This window comes from Chrysemys picta, chromosome 2 (genome assembly GCF_011386835.1).
Source record: "Chrysemys picta bellii isolate R12L10 chromosome 2, ASM1138683v2, whole genome shotgun sequence".
Taxonomy (NCBI): Eukaryota; Metazoa; Chordata; order Testudines; family Emydidae; genus Chrysemys; species Chrysemys picta.
Genome location: NC_088792.1, coordinates 60,329,618 through 60,348,995, shown reverse-complemented (window position 1 = coordinate 60,348,995; position 19,378 = coordinate 60,329,618). Strand labels below are relative to the sequence as shown.

General features: G+C 42.7%; 2 protein-coding genes across 6 annotated transcripts in view; both read right to left on the bottom strand.

Annotated features, from left to right (window-relative positions):
• The window catches only part of LOC103307427 (ATP-dependent translocase ABCB1-like), a 69,596-nt gene that overhangs the window by 47,508 nt on the left and 2,710 nt on the right, over nt 1-19,378 (bottom strand). For all 5 annotated transcript variants that reach the window (XM_065583269.1, XM_065583271.1, XM_065583272.1 and 2 more), the window contains exons 2-10: nt 10,351-10,457; nt 8,772-8,859; nt 8,633-8,681; nt 7,602-7,755; nt 6,402-6,480; nt 6,017-6,208; nt 4,761-4,932; nt 3,918-4,042; nt 246-423 (exon numbers count right to left, since the gene is read on the bottom strand). In XM_065583269.1, the coding sequence (XP_065439341.1) occupies nt 246-423; nt 3,918-4,042; nt 4,761-4,932; nt 6,017-6,208; nt 6,402-6,480; nt 7,602-7,755; nt 8,633-8,681; nt 8,772-8,859; nt 10,351-10,399 (1,086 nt within the window). In that variant the 5' untranslated portion in view covers nt 10,400-10,457. The remainder of the gene's footprint in view (nt 1-245; nt 424-3,917; nt 4,043-4,760; nt 4,933-6,016; nt 6,209-6,401; nt 6,481-7,601; nt 7,756-8,632; nt 8,682-8,771; nt 8,860-10,350; nt 10,458-19,378) is intronic.
• Nucleotides 1-19,378, bottom strand: part of LOC101931388 (ATP-dependent translocase ABCB1-like) — a 432,036-nt gene that overhangs the window by 410,000 nt on the left and 2,658 nt on the right. The window lies entirely within an intron of this gene.

Sequence of the window (19,378 nt, the reverse complement as noted above, 5' to 3'; positions counted from 1 at the left end):
CAGCATGACAGTGACCAAATGAGATATTTGTTTAGGAACTTTAAGGTCTTAAATATGTAGATTCAACATCTCTGTTGATTTATATTAAACATATTTTAACATTTAGTCTGATGGGTACTGTGTGCCTGAGTAGAAATTATAGATCATTTTACGCGGTACTTAAACAACAAAGCATTTTCTCTAATTTATAGACCATTTTTAAAAAGTTTGCCTCAGCTAATCAGACTATACTGTGCTGTACTTACAATTAACACACGTCCGATGTCATAATTCTCTTTCTCCTCCACTGTGAGTTTGGTTCCGTACCAAAATGCAAGAGCATAGGCTCCAAATAACATAAACTCTGTGAAACCCAAAGATGTGTAGGTGGCAATGGATTTTTTTACTCCAACCTTCCTAGCATTCTCTAGGTTAACATCATATCTGAAAACAGATGATAAAATGTTAAATTTGGTATTTACCCAGATGACATTCATTTGCCTAGCTTCCTTTCATGCTTCTAGGGTTTTCTGCCATAAAAATAAATTATCTAGATTCTTAGATCTAGATTGATTGTGTTGATTCAACACAGCTTCATTGATTTTCATCAACAGAGGATCTGGCCTGTGGCTGTTCTGAGTGAATTATCAGGCACACAGATAAACATGATATGTTGGGGAACAGTCAACACTGCTTTTGTAAATGGAAATTGTGCCTCACCGATCTATTAAAATTCTTTGAGAGTTTCAGCAAGCGTGTGCACAAGGGTGATCCAGTTGATATAGTGCACTTGGCCTTTCAGAAAACTTTTGACAAGGTCCGACACCAAAGGCTCTTAAGCAAAGACATGGGATAAGAATGATAGGAAACAAAGGATAGGAATAAATGGTCAGTTTTCGCAGCAGGGAGAGATAAATTACAGATCCTCTGGGGACTCTGCTCAGAGACCTGTGCTGTTCACATATTCATAAATTATATGAAAACGAATGTGAACAATGAGGTGGCAAAAATTGCAGATGATACAAAATTATTCTACATAGTTAAGTCCAGAGCTGACTGCATAGAGCTACAAAGGCATCTCACAAAACTGGGTGACTGGGCAAGAAAATGGCAGATGAAATTCCATGTTGATAAATGCAAAGTAATGCACATTGGAAAACAATCCCAACTATACATAAAAAACGGCAGGGTCTAATTTAACTGCTACCACTTAAGAAAGATCTTGTAGACATCATGGACAATTCTCCAAAAACATTTGCTCAATGTGCAGCAGCTGTCAAAAAAGCTAACCGAATGTTAGGAACCATTAAGAAAAGGATAGCTAATACGACAGAAAATATCATCATGCCACTGTGTAAATCCATGGTATGCCCACACCTCATATAATGTGTTCAGTTCTGGTTGCCCCATCTCAAATCAGATATATTAGAATTAGAAAAGGTACAGAGAAGGGCAACAAAAATTATTAGGGGTTTGGAACAACTTCCAGCTGAGGAGAGATTAAAAAGACTGGACTGTTCATTTTAGAAAAGAGATGACTAAGAGAGGATATGATAGAGGTCTAGAAAATGAATGAAGAGAAAGTGAATAGAAAACTGTTATTTACCCCTTCATGTAACATAAGAACCAGGGGTCACCCAATGAAATTAATAGGTGGTAGGTTTAAAACTTACAAAATGAAGTACTTCTTCACATAATGCAGTCAACAACTCATTGCCAGGCCAAAAGTATAACTGGGTTCAAAAAAGAATTAGATAAGCTCATGGAGGCTAGGTCCATCAATGGCTATTAGCCAAGATGGTCAGGGCTGGAAACCTATGCTGTGGATGTCCCTAAACGTCTGAGTGCCAGAAACTGGGACTGGATGATGGGATGGATCACTCAAAAATTGTCCTGTTCTGTTCATTTACTCTGAAGTATCTGGCACTGGACACTGTCAGAAGACAGGATTCTGGACGAGATGGATCATTGGTCTGACCCAATGTGGCCATTCTTATATAATATTGGAAAAATTGGCCCGAAATCAACAACATGAAATTCAATAAAGACAATTGCAAAGTACTACAATTGGGAAGGAAAAATCAAATGCACAAATACAAAATGGAGAATAACTGGCTAGGTAGTAGTACTGCAGATCTGGGAATTCAAGTATATCAAAAATTGAATATGAACCAACAACGTGATGTAGTTGTGAAAAAAAGATAATATTCTGGGGTGCACTCAGGGGAGTGCCATTTAAGACATGGGAGGCAACTGTTCCACTCTACTTGTCTCTGGTGAGGCCTCTGCCAGAGTAGTGTATCGGTTTAGGAAAGGTGTGAACAAACTAGAGAAAGTCTAGAAGAGAGCAACAAAAATGATAAAAAGTTTAGAAAACCTGAGGAAATGTTAAAAGAACTGGGCATGTTGGTCTTGAAAATTGAAGACTAAGCGGGGACCTGGCTAACAGTCTTCAAATATGCTAAGGAGTGTTACAAAGAGGATGGTGATCGGTTGTTCTCCATATCCACAGAAGACAGGACAAGAAATAATCAGGGTAATCTGCAGCAAGGGAGGTTTAGGTTAGATATTAGGAAAAAACTGTCTAAATATTAGGATAGTTAAGTAATGGAATGTGTTACCAAGGAAGGTTGTGGAATTCCCATTATTGGAGGTTTTTAAGAACTGGTTAGACAAACACCTATCAGAGATGGCCTAGGTATACTTGACCCTGCCTCAGTGCAGGGGGCTAGAACTGATGATCTCTCAAGGTCCCTTCCAGCCCTACATTTCTAGGATTCTATGAATATCAGCTCTCAAATGTAAGAATTAGTGCTCATTCAACTGTTCAAGAAAAAGTGCTTTAGATAAAACCAAACAAGTAAACAGAAGCCAGAATCCCCTTTGACTCCACAACCTGGCAGAAGTTCGCTCTTGCTGAACACTTTTGGAAGCCAGGAACTATTCTCATAAGCTAAGTTACCAAGATATATGCCAATAGCAAGCAATCAAATACAAATTAAGCACCATATTATGCTAGTTAACCCCTGTGAGACAAGGTCAAAGATGAACAGTTAATGAAAAAAATCACTCTTTTTCCTTGCCATTCCTTTCCAAGCTTATGGTTTTCCATCAATCAATAACAGCTTCTCTTCACTCATTAGCTATCTAATCCCATTTAGCTTCTCAAGAGCATTAAGAAAGAACCGCTCAGCCCAGCAATGTTCTCAGAACGTTTCAGGAGGACGTGCATATCATTTTATTGTTCAATGGCATGCTCAGAAGCTTTGTAGGAACCTCTCGACACATATGTACAAAAATGCCCTGACCAAAAGTGGGAAGCCCCAAAAAGAATGGCACAGTTTGCGCAGTAGTGAAGGGATCCTAAAATGATGTGTAATTAATTTCTTCCACATACACCATATATCATTGGTGCTGTTCAGATTAGATCAAGAAGAGGAATATTTGCAAAGCACTAAGCACACACTTAACTTTAAACCTGTAGGTAGCCCCCTTGAAGTCGATGACATAGGAAAGTGATAGTCAATTTTACCTAATGTCATGATCCAGTAAAGCATGAGGTTAACTGTAAACACTTTAATCAATGATTTCAGTGGGAGTGTGCATGTGCTTAAAGTATTTGCAGAAGTGCTTTGTTGGACTGAAGCCTTAGAGAAGATGGCATTTTCTATAGCTTCAGCTTCCAAATTCAGCTTCAGGTTAGTGTCAGAGGGAAATTGGGCCTTACAATGCCCCTCCATAATGTAGGTCAATTGTGTGATTGCAAATATTCATGGGTGACAGAAAACATCTCCCTCCATATGCTCATATTTATCTTCATCTGAACTGCTCAGCTGTCTGGGGGGATAAACTGAGAGATCATCTTTGATTTTTTAAAAATAATCACATCACTTTCCCAAATATTATGTACAATCAATAATTAGTTAAAAACCACTCACTTTGCTAATGCCTTCATCTGTCCATTGAAAGGAACAACTGTTCTGATAGCAGTCAAAATTTCTTCCGCCACAGCTCCTGCTCTAGCATAAGTAGTCAGCTCTTTTGTAGTGAAGGATGCCAGGAACTGGAAAATTCAGAGGGGGGCGGGAGGGGTATTTTATTGCAATCTATTTAAGTGGTGTAAATTATGTACAGATACAAAGGATGATCAAGCACTTAGGGAAAGAGCCTAGAATTTAGGAGACCTGGATTCAAGTCCCCACTCCAACAGTTTTCCTGGGCAACTTTGGGTAAGTAACTTCTTTCCGTGTTTCACTTCTTCATGTGTAACATGGGAATCCCCTATCTTGCATGGTGTTGTGAGGCTAAATACAATGAAGATTGTGGGGCACTCAGAAACTATAGTAATGGAGACCATGTAAATAACTTAGCTATCTTAATTATAGGTCACAATCCTGTTTCTTCCTCCACCATTTTCAGTGGTTGGGTGGGGGAAAGAAAACAAAATACAACCTATAAATGGAAACACTTTTATCAATTTTTCTGTGCATTACAAGCAATATCTACTAATGTGGTCACAGTTGATGAATGCTGATCATCCTCTTCCCATGTTGTGAGTGGTGGTGACTGGAAGCCGACCAGGCCTCCATGGCATGCCAATGCCTGCCTGCTGATGCTCAGTGTAGACAGAGCTCTGCAAATTTTGGGGCAGGAGCCAGTGGAGTAGGAGAAGGGCTGCTCTCCATGCTCTCCAAACTTTGGGGTCATGTTGCTTTGGGGTTCACTCCCTCTCAATCTGTTTTTAGAGGTAGAATTCTTATTTGTTTTCCCCCAGCACTTACAATTGATCCAACTGCTGCTGCTGCAGCAAGGAGAGGGGTAACTGACAAAATCACCAAAGTCAGTTTCCACCCGTAGATGAATCCTATAACAATCCCTGTCAGAAACGTGGCAAAGAATTGTACAAATATACAGAACTTGTCTCCGATGCCTTTATGGATGGTGTTAATGTCACTGTTAATTAAAAAAAGAGATTTGTTAACTTTGATGAATGCCTCCTCCTCACAAATTTTTCTGTTTTGCTGGAGAAAAGCTTGTCAGTAGTTTAACTGTTCAAATCATTGGTCAGTAGGAATTTTGGACATGGGTACTGAACAGCTCTTTGTGGGGCTAGGAACTAGCAGATCACAACTCATTTTCTGTGATGTAACCTCTAGATAGACTTCTGCCATTGCTACCCCTGCTCATTCACACGTGACCCAATTAATTTATGCAATATCCAAAAGGAATAATCCATACAAAAACAAAAATTCACCCCCAAAACCTTTACATTACTTTTTCCTCCAAGTTCCCCTATGTATCCTATCTTCTTCAATTTTGTTATTAGATTTTAAGATCTTTGAGGCAAGGAATATCTCCATTTTGCATTCTATACAGTGACAAGCACAGTGTTAGTAAATTATTATTTGCAAAACCATTGTGTGTCACACTAATTTTCTCTTGCTAGTTACATATGTGGGAGCTAGAATTGGTGAAATTCAAGTCTCTCTCATTCCCTTCAGGATTCACATCTTACGAAAACTGGGCATATCCCTCCCTGCAAAAATTAAATCTGGAGAAACTCTTCATACCCTGATCATACCTTCCTCTGAATCCCTGCACAAGGGACCTGATCCAAAGATTCCTAATGATTTTAACTGGTTTTGGATCAGGTTAAAAATGATAACATAGTGCCCATAACTATGAGTGCAGTTTCATTTCATACAGTGTTAGGGGTTTCAGTGTTTGTAAACTAGCTGGAGACAGCAGAGCTGTTTATCTACAGTAGTTTACAAAATAGCTCATAGATACTACAAAGCCAATGTCACAGGAGTAAGATATTGCATTTCACAGGATAAGTCCTCGCAATGGAAATGTCACTGAAACTCTGAAAATGAAGTGAAAAATGATAACAAATTCCTCCCTCAGACAGCAGTAATATTTTGGGACTTAGTTAAAAAGGTTTCCTGGAAAATCCCTGTAGCTAATTCTATAAAGGTAAACATCAGACTTCTTTTTGGCTCATCTCCTGATGCATAGATAAATAGAGCCTTCTCACTGCGTCAGTCGGGTGTTCAACGTTCCAATCTGGCTGGTATCAAACCAAGCCATCTCCTGGTGAAGTATTGCGAAAAAAAACTTTTGTCGGATTCTTGCTGTCTGTCTTGCAGCTGAGGTCAAAAATGTCCAGACTTGGATGGTGCTCAGTATCACTACAGCAAAGCCAATACCCGCATAGTAGTAGGCAAACCTGTAGTAAAACAGTAAAAGTCCATAAGGTCAATTGCATCTTGCAAGACAAGTTAGACACATCAGGTCACGTTCAACCCTGCTGAAGCCAATGAGATGTAATTCAGGGCCAAATTTGGCTTACAGCCTAATGGACAAAAAATATAGAAACTACACTGTGCTATTCTTATGGAAATAATGGCAGAGGTTCTTACCTGCTCATTTCAGCTTCTATATCCAAACCTGGAATTGCTGGACAAGTAGAGCTACAATTCATCACAGCTGAAAGATTAACTGTAACACAGAAAAACATTCAGTTTTATTAGAACAGGCATAAAACAAATTATGGCGGTTTAAGGCCATAATCTTATCAGTGTTTTGCATGACACTACACTCCCTGCCACCGCTCTGTAGATTTATGACTTTCATGGTGGCCATCATCCTTCCAGTGGAGGATCAAACAGGGCAAACTTCTGAGTCAGCTCAGAGGGTTACTGTAGAGTGATGTCACGGATTTAGCTCACTACATCAATGGGCACTGGTCAGATCATAGCTTCATCTGATCTGACCTTCGGATTCCAACAGTGACCAATATCTGATTTTTCAGAAGTTGATAACTCCCCCTTCTACCTGACACAAGGCAAAATTCATCCATACAGACACCATAAGTCTGACTTTTATGCACCACTCAAAACTGGGCCCAAGTTGGGTCCAAGTGGTGGCTCAGCCTTTTGCTGGCTGTCTGCAAAAAGGTAAATTTCACTAATAATGCACCTAACCAAAGGTGCAAAACTGTTCAGACCTGAAAGAAATGGGAGACCCCTTCTAGGTGTCAGCACATATATTTTAGGGTAAGTTATGATTGCCCTTATCATAAGCTTAGCTCTTATAAAGGCAAAGTAGTATTAATGGTCCTATTTTGTTGTTTTAAAAATCCAATCACATAACTTGATTTGGTGACCTCCTGGGACAGTGAATTCCATGGATTAACTATAAGCTATAGAAAGTAGTAAATTGTTTTACAGTTACCAAATGTACTGCTCTGTAATTTATCAAGTGTCTATACTGCTACTGTACTATACAGCAAGGTAAAAAGGAAGGACTGCTTAGAATTTGGGGGGGAGGGATAGCTCAGTGGTTAAACCCAGGTGGTAAATTCACTCCTTGAGGGGACAAGGATCTGGGGCAAAATCAGTACTTGGTACTGCTAGTGAAGGCAGGGGCTGGACTCGATAACCTTTCAGGGTCCCTTCCAGTTCTATGAGATAGGTATATCTCCAAATATTATATTATTTAATTCACTATGCTCTTTATGGCTTTTAACACCACAGCAGCACTCCATCCTGAACCTCTGCCAATCCAGTAAATAAGAGACCCTAACAAATATTTTCAGAAGTTGAACAAACTTTATTTACCTGAAGACATATTTACTGCTTGGCCAATCATCACAAAGCGGTTTGTCATCTCTCCAACGACAACGATAATAAGTAGCAGCCCTGTTCCATTTGCAACAGCTGCAATCAAGCCTATTATCATCAAAATGATATCCAGCCAATCGGCATACCCAAACTACATGAATATCAAGAAAAAGGTATTAATTGAAGGTTGACAAATTCACATAATTGTGACAATATCCGACTAAGACGCACAGAATAGGATTTGTTTGTACATAGCACCATTCGCCATTTGGGTATCCCAAAACACTTTATGAAGCAATGAATTAGATAATGTGAAGGCAAACACAACACTTGGGATACACTTTGAAAAAGCTTACACACAGTTTTAGGCCAGTTTTTATTGAGGGACTTCGGACATGTTGGCAGGATGAATCCCCTAATTTGCAGAAAAAATAATGTATTTTACATTTTTCACAAAGTGATAACATCACCTGTGCAACTCACTGAGTCCCTGTGTGCATTCTACTACATCCCATATTTACACAGTGCGTTTAAAATGTAAACAAGAACAGGTAGTTGACAAACATTTGGCTGCTGCCTACCAATAGAAATGGATATGTAGCAGTTATCACATTTAAGAAAAACACAGCACTTGTTTCCCTGGATAATTCATGAGACATTATGCACTAATGGTAAAATTATCTCCAGTTGAGAGAGCCAGGGCAAGGCCCTACTTACCGCACATGCTTCACTTCAGTCCTTAACATGGGTGAATTTCACTCCGTCATGGTGCTAGTGCTGAAACATCGTCAAGCACTGGCCATTAGCTGTGGGGGAACTTTGCACAACAGGCCATATTTTTAAAGAGGGAAGCCTGAGATCAACACACAAAACTGGCTGTGTGGCAGTACTAAATTTTGCACAGACCTCTTTCCTCTCTTTCGAAATGCAGTATTGTGGTTGCACATTAGTCTGTTACCATAACGTACAACAGGCAAAGAAAAGGAACAATGAGAAATAAAAATCAAACCAATAATCTATGCACTAACCAATTTCAAAATGCCAACCATCTTTTCCTTTGACTTCTCATTTTTCTTTCTAAAGAGATGAATGCAAAATTAATCCAGGCTCTTTCTTGAAAGGCAGGGCAAGAAATTTAACAGTGTATTAAGATCAAGGAACCCCTACTTTTTCTTGTTCTTTTTTAACTCGTCATTTTGCTCAGGTTTTTCATCATGTTGGAAAGTAGGATTGCCATAGCCATTCCTTGTAGATTCTGTGGAGGGGAAAGTAGGTTTTGCTTTCACAAATAGTAAAGTCTTTTAAGTCAGCTTCTTATGAAGCACACTAAATCCCTTTCTGAATTATTGGAGCACCAAAACAGTTGATTTTTTTAAAGGAGAAAAAACACATTTTTCTCATGCTTTTGAAACAGCTCAATAACTTTCAATTTTTTCCTCCCAAAAGATCACATCCAAGCTGAGAACAAACATCATTTTCCACCCAAAAACTAATTTTAAGGGAAGTCATTAAAGACTAACTTGGGCCTCAGTCTTGCAAAAACTGAGGGTATGCCTAAGTGTATGTCTACACTAGAAGTGCTACAGTGGCACAGCTGCAACTATGCTCTCTGCAGCATATACACTTACTACAATGATGGAAGGGATTAGTGAATCCACCTTCTAGGTTGATGGAAGAGTTCTTCTGTCAACCTAATGGTGTCTACATTGGGGCTTAGGTCGGCTTATCTATGTCTCCCAAGGGCATGAATTTTTCACACCTCTGAGAAATGTAGTTAGGTGGACCTAACTTTTAGGTGTAGACCAGGCCTTTGTCTTTGCAGGATTGGGGCCTTAGAGTGGAACAGGCATACTTATTATTTGTTGGTATTTCAGTAGTACCTACAGCCCTCAACCCTACTGTGCTATGACTGTACAAACACAAGCAAAAAAAGAGGATCTCCGCCCAAAAGAGTTTATAATCAAGGAATAAGATGAGAAATAACAAGTGGATGAAAGAAACAGGCAGAGGAATCAGAACAGAATAGTGAGGTGACTGTGAACTATAGGATAAAAGATGGTCACAAGACACCAACTGTCTGTCGTATCTCAACCTGAACTATAACTACTGTGTTTTCCATCACTAGTTTTTAGAACACCTTTGTAGAGATTTACAGGACACTATTATGTTTGCTTTGATTATAGAACAATTCAAATGCAGTTAACTGGTTCCTGACTCACATAGTGGAGTATTTGCACACTTATTCCCCATTGCTGATGCATGTAAATAACTTTAGGCATGTGAGGAGCCACATTGAAACTCAATGGGACTTTTCATGTGCATAAATGCTCGCAGGATGGGAGCCTTAGTTATTGTTAAGTTAGAGTGCCTCACTAGGCACACCAAGGTCACTTAAGTTGGTAGAAAGGCCACACAGAGCTACGCCCAGCCAGTTCTGTGACTAAGTTAAAAGAGAATACATGTATTCAGTGCTAGCTAAGAATATTTTCTGAATGCTGTTTCCTCCACTTAGATTCCCCAAGAAGGTCCATAGTCGCTGGGTAAAGACACCACTGAAGAAACCTTAATAGCCAGAGTAGCATGATTTGTGGAGGACGATGGGAGAGCTGATCTGTTTTTCCATAGAAATCCCTCATGGCTACCAGACAAGATTCAAAATGTGGCTTAGTTTTGTGGCAATGGAGTACATCCTTCCAACAGTTAGCCTAACATTCAAAAGAAGAAACAACGAACCGAAAAAACTTACTAGGATCAAGTGGTTCCTTTTCTGTGTAATTTATGAAATCGTCCTTCATTGTGTTATTCTGTTGTATGGTTATTAGACTTGCAGAAGTAAATCACTTCGGGTAAAATCTGCATACACAAGGAAACAGCACAACCTTTCTGAGACAATAGTCATTCAAAGAGTTCACATTAAGATATGTTTATGTTTCTTTATCGTTTCCTTTCAACAACTTTTCCTAGGGAAGAAAAAATATTTATCATTACATACTACTTTTACATCAGGCTAAATTACTTTTCTAAAGAACTATGTTCATTTTTAAAAACTAGGACAACAATGCGGCCTGCTTCCTGGGGGTACTCAGGGCTGTGGCCACCTGCCCTTAGCACGAGAAAGCCTTGTTTGTGCCTGATGGGGGTAAGCTCCCCAACTCCAGTGGCCACAGGCAATACAAGCACTCCCCTCTAGGCCTAGGCAGGCCCTGCTGTCTCTTTACAGGTTAGCGATAGGCACATTCCAACCCCTGAGCTCTCCGAGCATCTCCCTGCAATGTGAAGCCCCTGCTCCACTGCAAACTCACAGTATTTACAGATTTGCTGTTTGGAAAGGAACAAAACACCCCAGCTTACCAGTTCCAGCTCAGATCACCTCTTTGCTTAACACACGGCACTTAGATACATTTATAGTGAAAACGAGCAAAAGTTTATTTAACAAAGTAGAGATGTAACCCCCCTTTCAATGCTGGTTTAGAACCTGAATGCAGTGCAAACAGGAGAGGGGTACCTCACAGTTTTTGGACAGTTCCAAAGTTTTGGTCACCCTGGGCTCATTTTACTGTGCTGCTGGTAGGTTCCTGACTCCCCCTACACATATGCTAAAGGATCTAGCTACTTGGCCTTGCTTCCAGTGAGACAAGGGATAACCACACTAAGGCTGTGGCTACAGCACTTGAACTCAGAAATAATTCAAACTCACACAAGCAAACACATTAAAAACAATAACTATAAACTTTATGTAAGGACGTGACCAAATAGAAATAGACAATCAGTGAAAATATTAAATGATTAAAATTATTAGAGATCAATAATGCTTTGTAATTACTATAGGCTCTGCAAAGAGACATGGTAGGTCACGTGACCACACACTCTCTCAATATTCCTAAACAAAAGTGTCTCTTCCCACACCCACACCCAGTTCTGTCTCTCCCCCACATCTCAGGTGGTGCATGTGGAGACATGTTGCAGGCCAGTAAGGAGATGCTGTTAGAAACACACCTTATTATACTGGGAATTGCCAGTGCAGGTCTTGATGATCCAGGTAGATGAAAATCCTTCCGCAGATGCAATGTGCCTTCATGGTGCAAAATTACAACCTAACTGCCCATATAACTCTAAGGGCTTGGCTACACTTGCGAATTAGAGCGCATGAAAGCAGCCATGGGTGCCCTCGCTCACTACCTGTCCACACTGGCAAGGCACGTAGAGCGCTCTGACTCCGCAGCTAGAGCAATCCTGGTACTCCACCTCGGTGAGTGGAATAACGTTTGATGCACCCCCGCTGGAGTGCTGCGGCGCCAGTGTGTACAGGATGTTGCATTACTGTGCTCTGATCGGCCTCCGGAAACATCCCATAATCCCCTTAAGTCAAGTGGCCACTCTTGTCATTGTTTTGGAATCACTACAGAAATGCATATATGCCCTTTCAAAGCTCTGTTTCTGACAGCCGGTATGCTTATCTGTTCCGAGACAAAGCAACCATTACTGTGGAATGCTGGGGGCGGGGGGAAGGGATGGTGTCTGCTGCTGTCTGAATTTATAAGACAGCATGCCCCAAAAACCCACTCTCTCTCCCCCCACATACATACAACACACTCCCTGTCACACTCCACCCTGCCCCCATTTGAAAAGCATGTTGCAGTCACTTGAATGCTGGGATAGCTGCCCATAATGCACCGCTCCCAATGCTGCTGCAAATGCTGCAAATGTGGCCACGCCAGTGTGCTTGAAGCTGTCAGTGTGGACAGACTGCAGCGCTTTCCCTACTGTGCTCTCCAAAGGCTGGTTTAACTCAAAGCGCTCTACATTTGCAAGTGTAGCCATGACCTAATACAGGATACCCCCTCCGGTTCCATTTCTGGCTGAGTGGTCAGGAAACTGATTCAGGAAAGCAGGTCCTGCCTAGGGATCACTGGATATGGATTAACCGCCCACTCCCTTCTGACAGTCTTTAAAGCTTGGAATCCATGGGTTCTAAAATCCCGGATCTGGTGTGGGCTGGCTGCAGGGCAGGTAGGCTGGAAGCAGTGAATGGCAGGAGAGACAGGCTGTCTCCGCGGGTTGTTGGCAGGCGGCGACAAGCTAGGGTTACCATATTTCAGCAAGAAAAAAAGAGGACGGGAGGAGCCCCGCCCTAGCCCCGCCCCTGCCCCTCCCACTTCCCGCCCCCCCAGAACCCCCAACCCTCCCCCCGTTCCTTGTCCCCTGACTGCCCCCTCCTGGGACCCCTGCCCCTAACTGCCCCCCAGGACTCCACTCCCTATCTAAGCCTCCCTGCCTCTTGTCCCCTGACTGCCCCAACCCTTATCCACACCCCCACCCCCAGACAGACCCCTGGGACTCCCACGCCCCATCCAACCACTCCCCACCCCCTGACAGCCCCCCCCAGAACTCCCAACCCATCTAAACCCCTCTGCTCCCTGTCCCCTGACTGCTCCGATCCATCTCCCCACCCCTGCCACCTGACAGCCCCCCCCAGAACTCCCAAACACTCCCCCCCTGCTCCTTGTCCCCTGACTGCCCCCTCCTGGGACCCCTGCTCCTAACTGCCCTCCAGAACCCCACCCCCTACCTAAGACTCCCTGTTCCTTGTCCCCTAACTGCCCCCTCCTAAGACCCCCCCCAACTGCCCCCCAGGACCCTACCCCCTACCTGTACCCTGACTGCCCAAAACTTTCTCCACTCCCCCCAAAAAGCCCCCCCCGTTTCTTGACCTCCACCTCCAGAACCTTCCTGCCCCCTGACCTCCTTACCCTGCTGCTCAGAACAGAGTGTTGGGCTCTGTGCAGCCGAGCCGGACACGTGGCTGAGCTCCCCAGCACAACAAAACCTGGTCCCTGGCCCTGCACAACAAAACCCGGTCTGGCCCTACACAGTGCTGCTGGACTGGGCTGCAAGGGAGCTGCTGGCTCAGAATGCAGGGCGGATCCGGCTCCTCTACAGCTGCTCCTGAGTCCAGCCCGGGACTTCCCTGCAGCCCTCCCAGCCACTCGCTCTGCTAATCCCGGACATTGTGAGTGCTTTACAAATTCCCCCCGGACGCTATTTTTAGCACACAAAAGGAGGACATGTCCGGGTAAATCCGGACGAATGGTAACCCTAGACAAGCGGATTGTCCCCTCTTGGGGTTTTCTGCAGGCTGGGGTTACAAGTTAGGCCAGTTGCTGGGCCTGGAAGTGCTGTACTGGCAGACTGCAGGCAGACCTGCTCTCCCCTCTGCTTCCCAATTGGTCTCTCCCACATGGCAGGAAATCCAAGCTATTCATAGCCTTCCTCCTGCTTTCCCAGGCCTCCAGGACTCCCAGGGGGATTTAAAGGGCCAGAAGCTCCTGGCCGCCCCGCTACCGCCCTGGGCCCTTTAAATCACCGCTAGAGCCCCGCTGCCGGAGCCCTGGGATACATCTGCTGAAGCCACTGCCCTTCATCCTGCCCTTTTTACCTGTAAGATTCTGCGGTCTGCTTTTGACAGGGGTTAAAAAATGGCAAAGAGGGCGAATCGTAGGAGGTGGGTGGCCAGGGTGTGAGCAGGGGGTGGAAATGTACTGGTCAGGGGGGTCAAGCAGCTGGAAGCAACATTAGGAGAGGGGCTAAAGGGAAAATCAGGGATCGGGGTGGGAGGCGGAGTTAAGCACAGGAGTGAGGCTCTGGCAGAGGGTGTCACAGGGCAAAACCCAGCACAGGCAGGGGCAGAGGGGTAGCAGTTACCCCAGTGACATTGCGACACCCATGTTTGCAAAAATGGTGGGGGGGTAAAGGGCTTTTTTTATTTCCCCTCTCACAGACAGCACCTCTCAGCATCGGCTTCCCAGGGCTGGGTTCTTAAAGACACAGGCATCCCAATGCCTAATCAATGCAACTCCTCTTTGTCTGATCTAACCTACTGAGACTATGTCTACACTACATTGCCGCGGGTGCCAATGCTCCTGGTAATCCACCTCGATGACGGGATTAGCTCTGAGCACTGGGAGCCGAGCCTGTCCACACTAGCACTTTAAAGCGCTCAAACTTGCTGCGCTTGGTGTGTGTGTGTGTGTGTGGGGGGGGGTGTTGTGTGTGTGATTTTTCACACCCCTGAGCCAGCAAGTTAGAGCGCTTTAACTTGCCAGCGTAGTATCTGATTGCATAGAGTCTCCTAGCAGTTGTCTTATCTGTTGCTGGGATTCCCTGAATTCCTTGAATTTTTAAATTTAATTTTTTCTTCTCATTTTAGAGCTGACTGAATTTCTGGCCTAGTGTCAAAACTTTGTTTTGAGTCAATCCACCAAGGGGGATTGCATTTTTGCAACCGTTATTTTGCCTCTCAGTCTAGCCCTTAGTGTTTTTCCGCATGCCATTGTGTACAACTTAATTCTCAAATATTCAATAAAGGCAGTATATTATCTCCTATAACGTCCTTTTCCCTGGAAAAAAATCTATTGTAATTACTGCTATCATGGGTCAGACCAATAGTCCACCTAATCAAGTATCCTGTCTTGTGACAGTGGCCAATGCCAGGTGCTAATTTGGGAATGATCAGTCCAGGCAATGACTCACTGAACCATCCCATTGTCCACTCCCAGCATCAGGGCCAGAGCAACCCATTAAGCGACCTAGGCGGTCACCTAGGGCACTACAATTTGGGGGGCGGCGACTGCGGCAGTATTTTGGCGGCGGGACCTTCTGCCACCTCTGTGGGGAGGCGGCATTTCGGGGCGGGACCTTCCGCCCCCTAGGGCGGCAGAAAAGCTGGCGGCGCTCCTGCCCAGCATGAGTTATACACCCTCGAGTCAAGAAATTTTAATAAATAAATGATATCTTTTTATGTGCCTCTTTGTTCTTGAGCCTGTAGGGTGCAGTAAGGCCAGTTCCAATGCCTTGAGCCTAAACACCTGAATGAATCTTAGTCTACCCTCATACAGTTCTTGTTACCTCTCCCAAACATTTAATATACCTAAGGCCATATCTACACTTTAAGTGTGGGTTAACTCAACTGATGTCAGCATAGAGTCACTACGTCACTTGTGTGCATGCCTCCTGGACTCCTTGTCTCAGCAGTCAGGGTACTCACCAGAAGCACTTGTATAAAGTCAGAGTGAGGTGCACCAGAAATAGATATCCCACTGTATTTTGGGAAGCTTTGTTTTGGCAGTGTATGCTGGGTACCAAACAGGTGAGACGGGGTGGTTGTGGCCATGGGATCCAACTTCTTATAATGCATTGTTAACCATCCCCTAGTTTTATATGTATCCCATACATAAATGTAGACATAATGTTTACACCTTTTTTTCTAAACCCACTAACCTGCCTGGCCCTCCTCACTGTCTGCCATCTCACACAGAATCATGGAACTTGCAGGGCTCTGAACTATTGTCATGAGTGTTTGCACCCAAAGGTGCATGCTCCTTTACTGTTTGCAGATCAACAAACATACATGTGGGGTGTGACATTATACTCTACATTCTTTATGAAAATATGCTTATGATATGGATATGACATAGCTAATATATACTTTATGCAAGATGGCTGATGTAGGGTATCATTGCAAAATTCAAGACCTATTGACTGTGTTTATCCAACCTGTATGCATGTAACATTTTTATCTGAGGCTTGAAATATTGACCATGCCTCTGTATTTCAAATGTGTCTCTGTATTTCAAATCAAGTAAAAATCTTAAGTGAATCAGCATGTTCCATAGAATTCTAAGAATAGTAATTTCATGCTCTAATAAGAACATAACATGAGGGATCTATTATCGACCACCTGACCAGAACAGTGATAGTGACGATGAAATGCTGAGGGAGATTAGAGAGGTGATCAAAATTAAGAACTCAATAATAATGCGGGAGTTTCAATTATTCCCATATTGACTGGGAACATGTCACCTCAGGACGAAATGCAGAAACAACATTTCTCGATACTTTAAAGGACTGCTTCTTGGAGCAGGTGGTACAGGAACGCACAAGGGGAGAGGCAATTCTCGATTTAGTCCTGAGTGGAGCGTAGGATATGGTCCAAGACATAACTATAACAGGACCGCTTGGAAATAGTGACCATAATATAATAACTTTTAACATTCCTGTGGTGGGAAGAACACCTCAACAGCCCACCACTGTGGCATTTAATTTCATAAAGGGGAACTATGCAAAAATGAGGGGGTTAGTTAAACAGAAATTAAAAGGTACAGTGACTAGAGTGAAATCCCTGCAAGCTGCATGGACATTTTTCAAAAGACACCATAATAGAGGCCCAACTGAAATGTATACCCCAAATTAAAAAACACGGTAAAAGAACTGAAAAAGAGCCACCGTGGCTTAACAACCACGTAAAAGAAGCAGTGAGATAAAAAAGCATCTTTTAAAAAGTGGAAGTCAGTTCTAGTGAGGTAAATAGAAAGGAGCATAAACACTGCCAAATTAAGTGTAAAAATGTAATAAGAAAAGCCAAAAAGGAGTTTGAAGAACAGCTAGCCAAAAACTCAAAAGGTAATAACAAAATGTTTTAAGTACATCAGAAGCAGTAAGACTGCTAAACCATCAATGGGGCCCCTGGACGATCGAGATACAAAAGGAGCACTTAAAGACAATGAAGTCATTGCAGAGAAACTAAACATATTCTTTGCTTCAGTCTTCACAGCTGAGGATGTTAGAGAGATTCCCAAACCTGAGCCGGCTTTTGTAGGTGACAGATCTGAGGAATTGTCACAGATTGACGTGTCACTAGAGGAGGTTTTGGAATTAATTGATAAACTTAACAATAACAAGTCACTAGGACCAGATGACATTGACCCAAGAGTTCTGAAAGAACTCAAATCTGAAATTGCAGAACTACTAACTATGGTTTGTAACCTGTCCTTTAAATCAGCTTCTGTCCCCAATGACTGGAAGATAGCTAATGTAACGCCAATATTTAAAAAGAGGTGATCCTGGCTATTACAGACCGGTAAGTCTAACATCAGTACCGGGCAAATTAGTTGAAACAATCGTAAAGAATAAAATTATCAGACACATAGAAGAACATAAATTGTTGGGAAAAAGTCAACATGGTTTCTGTAAAGGGAAATTGTGACTTACTAATCTATTAGAGTTCTTTGAAGGGGTCAGCAAACATGTGGACAAGGGGGATCCAGTGGACATAGTGTACTTAGATTTCCAGAAAGCCTTTGACAAGGTCCCTCACCAAAGGCTCTTATGTAAATTAAGTTGTCATGGGATAAGAGGGAAGATCCTTTCAAGGATTGAGAACTAGTTAAAAGATAGGGAACAAAGGGTAGGAATAAATGATAAATTTTCAGAATGGAGAGGGTTAACTAATGGTGTTCCCCAAGGGTCAGTCCTAGGACCAATCCTATTAAACTTATTCATAAATGATCTGGAGAAAGGGGTAAAAAGTGAGGTGGCAAAGTTTGCAGATGATACTAAACTGCTCAAGATAGTTAAGACCAAAGCAGACTGAAGAACTTCAAAAAGATCTCACAAAATTAAGTGATTGGGCAACAAAATGGCAAATGAAATTTAATGTGGATAAAAGTAAAGTAATGCACACTGGGAAAAATAATCCCAACTATACATACAATATGGTGGGGGCTAATTTAGCTACAACTAATCAGGAAAAGGTCTTTGAGTCATTGTGGATAGTTCTCTGAAGACGGCCACGCAGTGTGCAGCTTCAGTCAAAAAAGCAAACAGGATGTTAGGAATCATTCAAAAGGGGATAGAGCATAAGATGGAGAATATTTCATTGCCCTTGTATAAATCCATGGTACGCCCACATCTTGAATACTGCGTACAGATGTGGTCTCCTCATCTCAAAAAAGATATACTGTCATTAGAAAAGGTTCAGAGAAGGGCAACTAAAATGATTAGGGGTTTGGAACGGGTCCCATATGAGGAGAGATTAAAGAGGCTAGGACTTTGCAGCTTGGAAAAGAGGAGACTAAGGGGGGGGATATGATAGAGGTATATAAAATCATGAATGATGTGGAGAAAGTGAATAAGGAAAAGTTATTTAATTGTTCCCATAATATAAGAACTAGGGGCCACCAAATGAAATTAATGGGCAGCAGGTTTAAAACAAATAAAAGGAAGTTCTTCTTCACACAGTGCACAGTCAACTTGTGGAACTCCTTGCTTGAGGAGGTTGTGAAGGCTAGGACTGTAACAGACTTTAAAAGAGAACTGGATAAATTCATGGAGGTTAAGTCCATTAATGGCTATTAGCCAGGATGGGTAAGGAATGGTGTCCCTAGCCTCTGTTTGTCAGAGGGTGATGATGGACGTCACGAGAGATATCACTTGATCATTACCTGTTAGGTTCACTCCCTCTGGGGCACCTGGCATTGGCCACTGTCAGTAGACAGGATACTGGGCTGGATGGACCTTTGGTCTGACCCAGTACGGCCATTCTTATGTTCATATGCTCTGTTAGATGAGGCCAGACAATGTTAATGGCTTATTGAAGGAATGCACAAACACATAAAGATTACCCCAGCAACTGTGTGCAATAGGAACCTCTCAATGATAGTGCTATACAAAGGCCATCGGATGTAGCTAACTGCTACAGAGAGCAGTCTCACGTACCTATGGTGTGAGAAACTGCTATCTGTAGGAATTAGCTTCATCAGATTGCAGTGTTACAGGTCTCCCATGACCGTCTCATAAACAAACGATGGAAATGCAACCTAGATGGAGCTAAAATAAGATGAGTGCAAAACTAGTTGGAAAACAGTTCCGACAGTAGTTATCAGTGATTCACAGGCTGAAAGGGCTGAGTCAGGCTGAAAGGGCATAACAAATGGGTC